The 9,896-nt window shown below is 35.6% G+C and overlaps 1 protein-coding gene across 1 annotated transcript; it reads left to right on the top strand.

Moving 5' to 3' along the window:
• The first annotated feature begins 1,286 nt into the window (after positions 1-1,286).
• On the top strand, positions 1,287-6,292 carry LOC148944988 (interferon-induced very large GTPase 1-like). Its single transcript, XM_089098916.1, is given in 2 exon segments — positions 1,287-3,756; positions 3,759-6,292. Coding segments are annotated over 2 exon segments (4,995 nt in total). The 5' UTR covers positions 1,287-1,295.
• The last annotated feature ends 3,604 nt before the right edge of the window (positions 6,293-9,896 follow it).

Here is a 9,896-nt window from a genome sequence, read left to right as displayed (position 1 = left end):
TTAAATGGGATTGAGTTAAACGAGGGTTCAGTTGTTCGGGGGTTGAGTTAAATAGCTCTGTTAAACTGGGACCCAGTTACATGAGGGTTCAGTTACATGTGTTGCACGAGGTTTCAGTTGTACGGGGCTCAGTCACACGAGGGTTCAGTTACATGTACACCATGGAAAATTTAAGAAACTGGGTTATTCAGCTGGGTGAGATGGGGAAGGAGGGTGTACGAAAGAGAAGACACGAGAAAATATTGTCAATCGATCAGGATTGCTTCATTTAAGGGTTGTGATGTAGACAATACATGGCAGAAAAACATATCCATTGCATTGCGTGTACATAATCCGTTGCATGTAGTTGATTTAGGAGACACTTTATGTAGTGGGCCCGAGAAGTTAAGCTTCCAGGAAGGTTTCGCATATTAAGAATAACCTCGTAATCAGTTTCTAAAAATTGAATTTTCTGAACTGACTCCACACATCAAAACTTTCTTGTAGGCGTTGCAAAAAACGTTGATTAAAAAGCAAAGTATGCTTATACTGAAATTTTAATCATGTGACAAGTGACTTTAAAAAACTCAAATTTTACCAGTTTAAAGTATATTAAATTTTTGGTGTAAAAAGCAACTCTATACATACCAACTTTCTTATTTTTTCCAATCCAAAGCTTTTATTTTTTCAGCAACTTGTTTTTAAATATTTAAATAAAAAAAAAAAACGTCTGTTTGGGAGACATTTTAAGAACAGTTGTCTTATTAATATCATTTCAACAATTATGCAATCGGGCAAGTACCCAGAAATTTTTTTTGGGTGGGGGGGCCGAGGGAGAATAATGAAAAGAGTACTTTTTTATAACCTAAATAAAAACTACTAAGAAATGTGGAAAAAACTTTGGATTTTGGGGTCTAATACCGTAGACTTTCTCCCTGAGGATGTTCCTGTATGCAAACTTAATTTTTTGGGGCATGAAAAAGCCAAGACATGTTTTTTTTCGCTATTAGAAAAGTTCAATTCTGAGTCAGGTTTTATATAAAATAATGAAAAATCCATAACGTCGAATTTCTAAAAATTAAATTATAATTTCCACTGACTTCATCAAAATGATTCTATTGTCATAATTCTTACCCAAAATATAGACTAGTGAATGCAGTTTTTTTCTTGTATAAAGATCACGTAAAAATGTGAGAACACCTTGACAAAAATGTTTGCTACGTTTCTTAAATTAAAATATATCGTATTGTAAAAAAAAACATGTTATGATTTCAAAATAAAATATTGTCCCTTTTTTTGCAGATCTTCAAACAAAAATGGATGGAGAAGATTTGAAAGAAACAAGCGGAATTTCAAGTACAGATCTTATCAATGGGAACTCTGTGACTAAATCGGGGCAACTTCTTCATTTGGATAAATGTGATGGAGAGGACATAGGGATTCAGCAAACATTTAAGGAGGAGAATTTAGTCAGTCTGTTCACCTTCGACTGTCCCCCGGCAACATCAAGTGTTCCATATAGACTTCTTCATCGTCTAGACTTGGATTTTTGTGATTCTGCTGATGCTGAAGACGAAGATTTCTTTTCTGTAGTGAAAGAAACAAACGATACAAAAAAGATTAATGTTTGTCAACTTCTTAGTAGTTTTTCTCCTCGAGATAATATAAACATTTTAAGGCTTTTGCTTGAATCCAGATATGCTATTTCGATACGTAACAAAGAAATTATAGAGTTGCTTAGGATTACGCAAAGAATAGAGGATTATGTGTTCCTTGGGGAAGATCTAAAGCTTCCGCGAATTGCAGTAATCAGCCAAGTGAAGAACTTTCAGAGCCATACAGGAAAAATAATGGAAGACGTTTTTAATTTGAGAACTTCTTTTAACACCGTCGATGCATCAAATATAGAGGTTGGTCAAGGCCTAGTCTGTCTAGGAAACAAAAAAAAAGAAGCTTGTATTGTCATACATATTCGGGGGAGTTTTGAACAGTATTGGCAATCTTTGACTGATTTTGTTGATTACTTAATTGTTGAGGATGAATATACATCTGAATCTGACTTTGTTGACTACGTACTCGTTGGGAGTGAAATTTCCTCTCAATTTTGTAAATTATCTCCTTTTATTCGTAAATATTCTGGTGAAACATCCCTTCCGAAATTTATCACAGTCTGGATCCCGAACTTCTCAAATATGAAGAATATTTCAATTGTTCGTCCCTTCTGTCTTATTGAAGGCTGCTTAGATTATTTCGTCGAAATTCAATAGAGTCGTCAATTATTATCCATATTTCGTGAAACTACATGTCATAAAACACCTTTGCATTCGCTCTTTTCTTCGGATGGATATTTAAGTATGGAGATGAGTGTTTTACGGGAAATGTATTTAAGAATTTCTGAGATGAAAGGCCTGGAAGAATACAGAACAAAATTTCTTCTGTTGCAGAAGAGTTTTGCAAAAGAAGGTGCATGGCAAGAACAGTTGAATGAGCTGAAATGTATCAGCGAGGACAATAAGCGTAATGAGATACAACGGAAAATATTTGAAGAACATGAATTTCGCTTCAGTCGATGTTCTAAAATTGATCTTATCTCGTATTTCTTGGAAGGTCTTCGAAAGAAAAATATTGACGAAACGGTGCTTCATCTTCAAGTTCTTAATGATGCAATCGCAGATAATATTAAGGAATCAAAGACAGTTGCCCAACTAGCTGAAGAAGTGCGGAACAAGACAACCGAATTTTCAGAAAGACTGCAACTATCTGTTATAGATTCCGAGTGTGTGAAGCAGGTAGAATTAAGCAGAAAAGAGCTGACTGTCGCAAAAGAGAATCGGAATAACGCTGTTCTTTCCCTTCGTCACTTATGGAGGGAAATTTCATTGTTGTATTTATCAGGAAATAGCAGAGAATTTGAATATTTACCACAAAGGGCGGCCTTATGCTTAATAGCAGGCGAAACCTTAGAGCTCTATGACGGAGACGCAAATATGCTAAATGTTGAATGGATTGCTGCTATTTTCAAGAACCTGGAATCTTTACTGCCTAAAAAAAGAGTTTTCGTATTGTCTGTTTTGGGAGTGCAAAGCAGTGGGAAGTCAACATTGCTGAATACTATGTTTGGCATTAGACTCCCAACCAGTATTGGTCAGTGCACGAGAGGCCTTACAATGACCCTTGTGAAAACAGTAGAAAGACAAGAGTATGATTATGTTATGATCTTTGATACAGAAGGCGTTCGGTCACCAGAATATAAAGGTTTTCCTGGTAGTGTTAAACGGGATAATAAAATTGCAACCCTATCTATTTTACCGTCAGATGCAACTATTCTCGTTATTAAAGGGGAAGATGACAATGCTTTGAAAGATATCCTGCCAATTGTTGCATTAGCCTATAAAGGATCTAAGTTAGCAGAAGAAAGAGAGGGCATATTTAGCTGCAAAATTTTCGCAGCTTACAACCAAGTGAAGGCTGACGGGGAGAACCAGAATAAGCTTCAAAACATATTTTCCCAACTATCGACTACTCTCGTTGAATCTTTTACAAAAACAAATTCTTTTAGGGATTTAGATGTGCATACATCCATTAAATTTCCACAGTTGCTAACTAACGAGCAAGATATATGGGTTTTTGGATGCAATTCTAAAGGAGACTCACCGCTTGATGTTCCGAATATGAACTTCAGCCAGCAAATGGTTGATTTCCGGGAGCATATTCACAAACAGGTTGTTAACCAGTTGGGATGGAATGCCCGGGAATTTGGAAACCTTGAACATTATTTATGTTTGTTTGGGACTGCTTGAATAATTCTGATTTCGATCTTTCTTTCGAGACGGTTATTGAGAGACATGCTTACACTGAACTTGAAAATAAGTATCAGAATCTAAGGAAAATATACTATGAAGATTACGAGGAGCAGTTCAATCTTCTGAAAGACAAATATAAAGAAGATTATTCTGTACAAGAGGGAAGACCAATGAACTTCAGAGAAATTCATGCAAATGTTGAAGAACTCGAGGTTAAAATGAAGCCGCAAAGTGAAAAATTTGAGGAATATATAAACCTTATGTTTGAAGAAAAACAAAACCAAAAGTGGAAAACAGAATTTTCAAGGAAAGCTCTTGACACAATTTCTTCAGCAACAATTCAATGGGGTCATAAACTGGAGATTTTCTTGCGAAATCAATTTACTTTTGGTGCAAAAGTGAAACAATACGAAAGAGAAATGAGAGATGAAATAGCTGAAGAATTTAGAAAAGAGAGCATGAAAGATAAAACTGAGGACGAGTTAATCGAAATGTTTAATAGAATCTTTGATAACATAGTTAAAAGAGCTAAAGAAGAAAATCCTCCAATGGATGTTCAAGATGCTGTTTTGAAGGCCTACAGAACTAATTCAACGATTTCAAGCCTTGGAATTGATCTTTTGTGTGACAATGAAAAAACTTCCTTGTGGGGGAAACTCTGGAAAGCATCTAAAAATAAAGCCAAGAATTTAATCGATCCTATTGTGGAATGGTTGGCACATGGTAAAACCGATGAAAACCCGATTGAAAAAATGGTTGTTCCCATGGTTGTCAGGGCAGCGAATGGAAGAAAATTCTTCTCTGATGCAGTTGTGCATAATGCGATAAATGATATCGAAACCTTTATAAGGAGGCAAGATAAAAAGATGAACAAATGCGAAAGGAAACGAATACATAGGGCGGCATACGATCTTCTAGTCAATATCTTTCTTGACATTCAGCTAAAGTGGGAGCAGGAGAATTCCATTTACATGCGTTTTCAGTCAATGAAGGGGGCTATGCAACGCTATTGTCTGAATGTTGCAAAGGGCTTTGAGGAAGTAGATCTAATAACGTCAATACTTGAAGAGTTCTTTTCAAAACACGCTGTGAAAGCATTTGAAAGTGAAGTTGTAGAAACTGTAATGACCAACTTGAGAAAAAAACGTTGGCCTCAATCACCAAAATATGTGCAAGGTCATATGGATTTATATCTAATCGACGAAATAGAGCCGAAAGGTATTGACGAAATACTACGGCTGATACAAAGACCTATTAATTTGAAAGAACTCACTACTAAGAGATTGATTCGCTTCGAGATTGAAATAGTTCTTGAACATCTGAAATGGGATAGTTTCAGGTCTAAACTTCAAGGTTGCTTGAAAAACACATATCATAACACTTCGCTCAATGTAGAGTCTGGATCTTTCCAATTTAATCAGTTTTTAAAATCTTTTCAAGTCTTTACGAGCAAATACATTCCTGATGAATTGAGGAAGGAAATGAATGCATTGGGATGGACAGGATTGGAACAAATGTCCGTACAATTCGAACCAAGACATATCAATGGCATCACAGATAAATTTGCTGTTTCCATTTTATCCGTGGATAAAGAAAAAATTATAAATTCTATTTTGCTACAACTTCAGGACAATCGTCTTTTTGCCGCAGTCTTTTGCACGTCATGCGTAGAAAAATGCCCTCTCTGTAAAAGCTTTTGCTTTCTTGAGCTTTCTCATGATGGCCGTCATGATTGTTTTCATCAGCCAATAGGTTTAACTGGATGGCGAAAATCAAAAACTAAAAAACTGTCTTCCAATGCATGTAACAAAAGTCCGCCAGATAATACATTCAGACTAAACAGCGATGAGAGATGTAGGTATGCCGACTTTTCTAAGAAATTTGACACCTGGCTTCAACCTGATAGCGCTCAACTTGTTTCGGAATATCGGAATATGTACGGAATGTCCGTACAATTCGAACCGAGACATATCAATGGCATCACAGATAAATTTGCTGCTTCCATTTCATCCTTGGATCAAGAAAAAACTATAAATTCTATTTTGCTACAACTTCAGGACAATTGTCTTTTTGCCGCAGCCTTTTATACGTCATGCGTAGAACAATGCCCTCTCTGTGCAAGCTTTTGCTTTCTTGAGTTTTCTCACGATGGTTGTCATGATTGTTTTCATCAGCCACGTGGCTTAATTGGGGGATATTACATAACAACCCGAAAATTGACTCAGGATGCATGTAATACAATGCCCCCCAAAAATTTATTCATACTAGCAAACGATGAGAAATGGAGGTATGCCGATTTTACAAAGAAGTTTAATACTTGGCTTCAGCCTGATCGAACTCAGCTTGTTTCAGAATATCGACAGTATTTAATCAGTAGGTATAACGAAGAGATTGCCAAGTACTATAATAAAAACCCTTCTGATCTGGTAGATCCAGCTGAAAGTCTGGATATGGTTACAAGCAAAATTAAAAGAAGACTTGATTTTTTTAAAGATTTTCCACAGCAATAGCTAACTAGAAGGATCTTCCTCAGTTTTTTGGATCTTTCCTATTAACTGAAATTATATTCATTCCTATCATAGTCGATTTCATTTCTAATCATTTTTAATTCATAGTTAAATAGCTTTAGTACCAGTGTCTATATTCTCTTTTGTAATATTTTTTATTATTGTTATTATTAAAGGAAGATTGTAACTGAAAAAAGCAACGTGTTAGATCAACTCTGGTTATTACGATCAAAATTAATTTCCATTTTTCTAAAGGAGGCTAAAGTTATTTTAAATTTAGTCAGATCCAAATCCATAGAAAGTAAAGATGCGTAGTTTTTATTAAATCACTTCAAGCTTCAAGTCCTTCGCCCTTCTCCCTCTACCAGAATCCACTCAAATTGGAAAAGAAATAATGTGATCCTTCAATCTTTGACATAATTCAACTTATTTAAGGATATCGAAAATGGATAAAACGGATAACAATGGATAAGGATAACACGACTTGACAGCAAATTATTATTGAGCGAGGTCTTTCGATCTTTTGCCTGCTGAAAGTCTGCGTCATGTTACAGTACAGATTTTATTGAATAGAGGCGGTTATGGAGGGGTGGGGGAGAAGGGTCACTTGCCCTTGGCAAAGAAATTTTAGAGCTGCTTTATTTCAAATAAATAATTTAATGGTTATAATTATTTTGTAATCTAGAAATTTTATTTTGATTGAAATAATTTAGAGGATGCAGTTAATAAATGAAAATTATTATTAAACTATCAATTAATTAACAAAAATAAATAAAGAATAATGATTAAAATACTCAAATTAAAGTAATTTTAATTAAATAAATTAAAAAATAAATTATTGATTAATAAATTGAAAATAATCTTGTTAATAAATGGAAATATTCGGCCTTAAAATTTTTGTGAGGGAAATAGGGTGCCCGAATCACGATTTTGCCCAAGGCGCCAGAGAGACCAGCACATGCACTGTTATTAAAACTGAAATTATTAATGTAATAGCAATTCTGAGTATACAATGTTTCCTATATCACAAATTTTCGATCGCTCAGTGAACCTTTAGATGATTATAGAAGAAGATATCGAAGGGGAAGGGGGATTGCATTGAGGGATGAAAGGTGTCATTCTGATTCCTAGTGGTACAAAGTTGGAGAAGTGAAGGGGGTATCGTAAGCAACACCAGGAACATCCTCAGAGGTTGGGAGGGGGGTGGCAAGGTGCTGCAAGGAGTTTTGTTTTCATTCAGATTTAAATGGTAATATTTTTAATTTTCCTTTGTATATATTTCATTTGATACATTCTTGTTCCCCAGGGAACACTGCCACCTCCTAGTGTCCATGAGTTATATCCATATAAAAAAGGTTGGTTCAAGGAATCCACCTTGAAATTCAAGGAAAGGATGACCCTTTAATTGGATTTTGGTATAACACGCTCCCCCTCTTGTTGAATAATTGAAAGGGTTCTTTTTTTCAGGGATTAATTTCATTGTCGAAGCATTTTTTCCTACGAATATTAAACAACATACTTCTTTAGGCATCTTACGTTCCCCACCCCCACACAGTGACCTATCACCCTCCTTTATATTTTATCACTATATTGTAAAGCAAATCGCTTTAGTTAAATAAAGCATTAAAATCAACGCCAGAAACTAGGGGTAATGTCACCTTACAGCACCCTTATGGACATTGCCCACATTTTCCAGGGAAAAGTCCCGCCAGACAATTTGATTCCCGTTTAAAATATCCCCGTGACATTCTCTCCATATGTAAAATTGTGCATCAAAAGAGAAAGAAAGACAAAAAGAAAATTGTACATGGATAAAGGGAAATTCCTCCCAGAAAAATTGTGGAAGAAAAAATTGTTTTAATCTTTTTGAAACATACTTACTTTGGATTTCGTGACTTCAGGGCAATATTGCCTTACTACTCAGAAGCTCATTCTGAGAAAAACAATTTGGAGAGGGACATGAATATGGGGAACATCTTAGGCGCCCTTCCCCCGTTTGGATCTGCCAGTGCAAAATCAAGATATGGTATTTCTTGTCACAATCAAAACACTGTAAGGCCTTTCTGATCCCCATCTTCTCTTTGTGGTCGTGGAATCTTTGGAGGATGCCCGTTCGGATACCGCTTCGTTCATGGAGGATACCGCTTAGGACATATGATTAACATTTTTAGATACCTATATTGTACTTTCGTTATGGTTGCTTAATTTTGCGTGTGGGGGAATTTTATAGAGGGAGGGACATTAGTCCTCAGACTAAGTCTCCCTCCAAGCAATATTCGCAATTTAAGGCCACCCCTCTTCTGAAGCTTGGCTTATGTTTATTACAGGTACATATCTGTCTTGTTTATTTTTTGTGCACGTTTTGTCGAAATCGTAATTCATTCTTAAAGTCAAATGAGGATCTCACTAATTTTCGACCTAGCTTTCAGAAGAGTCACATATATTTTGGGTATGAGCTACCCCAAAATTCTTATTAAGCCTTTTCTTAAGTACTGTGTATGAGGATGTCCGTATTTATTCTACAAAACCTATCAAATTTCCACTGTGGGATATACCTCCCTTCACCTTAAGAATTCCTGTAACTATGATAATGGTTTTTTTGGATGTTAAACTACAAACAATTAAAAGAGCTACTCTTCTGAAAAGTAAAACTTTGCTGTTTTACTTAAAATTTCTTTTCTAATTTCACACAGAAGAACAACTCCGGTAGAACTTTTTGTTCTTTTCACCGGCCAATCTATCAGTTCTGAAAAAGGCGGGTTTATTTGACTACCTTTTCTAACATATTCTTACAGCTATAATGTAATTGGCATACGAATATACGTCACGAACGTGGTCCAATGGAATAAGAACACATACGAAATTATTAGAAAGTAATCTTTCCTTTTCTCTGGTTAAACACTAATCCGAAGAAAGATTTTCACAGTAATAATTATCAAACTAATTACAGTGAAAAAACGCTACGTGCATAGTGACGCTTCTTTTTTAATTTATTTATCAATAGGTCAACTTTTTTCGATTAATACCTATGGTCCATGTTATGGATTCTCTGCCTTGGGCTGGGAAGGTTATGCGTGAATGGGAAAAATTATTCAAAACTTCTCTCTTTTCCCTTAGATTTTTCGGTACTGGTGCATTATATCTAACCCACCGTTATGCACGAAAGAAGTCAAATTTGGTTAATGCTAATGTAATAAAATAGGATGAATATATAATAAGTTTAGAAAAAAATTTGGGCTATATATTTGCCCATTAGGGGGTGGGGGGAGGGTATAGCATAGCATATATTAAATACGTACCCTATTCTAACCGAGGTACCTTTTCCCCCGCTAAACCCCAAAAAACAATAGTTTAAAAATTATAAACGCAATGAGAAATAACGCTTTGCAATCAATTTAGATAGCAAACGCCCGTTTGAAGGGTCTCCATGTCTGGTTTCCTTGTACAGTCTATAGCGCTAGGTTAGATATAATGCACCAGTACCGATTTCTCTAGGTATCTATTTTGAGCTGGGTCAACTCTGGCTAGCTTACAGTCACAACGCTGAGCCCCTTCCTAAAATAAATAATCAGCAACAACAGGACTCGAAAACCGGTGTATTCCTTTG

This window comes from Artemia sp. Qi Xiang Cuo, chromosome 13 (genome assembly GCF_049724085.1).
Source record: "Artemia sp. Qi Xiang Cuo chromosome 13, ASM4972408v1, whole genome shotgun sequence".
NCBI classification, from domain to species: domain Eukaryota; kingdom Metazoa; phylum Arthropoda; class Branchiopoda; order Anostraca; family Artemiidae; genus Artemia; species Artemia sp. Qi Xiang Cuo.
The sequence above is the reverse complement of the archived record's forward strand: the minus strand, read 5'-3'. Positions and strand labels throughout refer to the sequence as shown.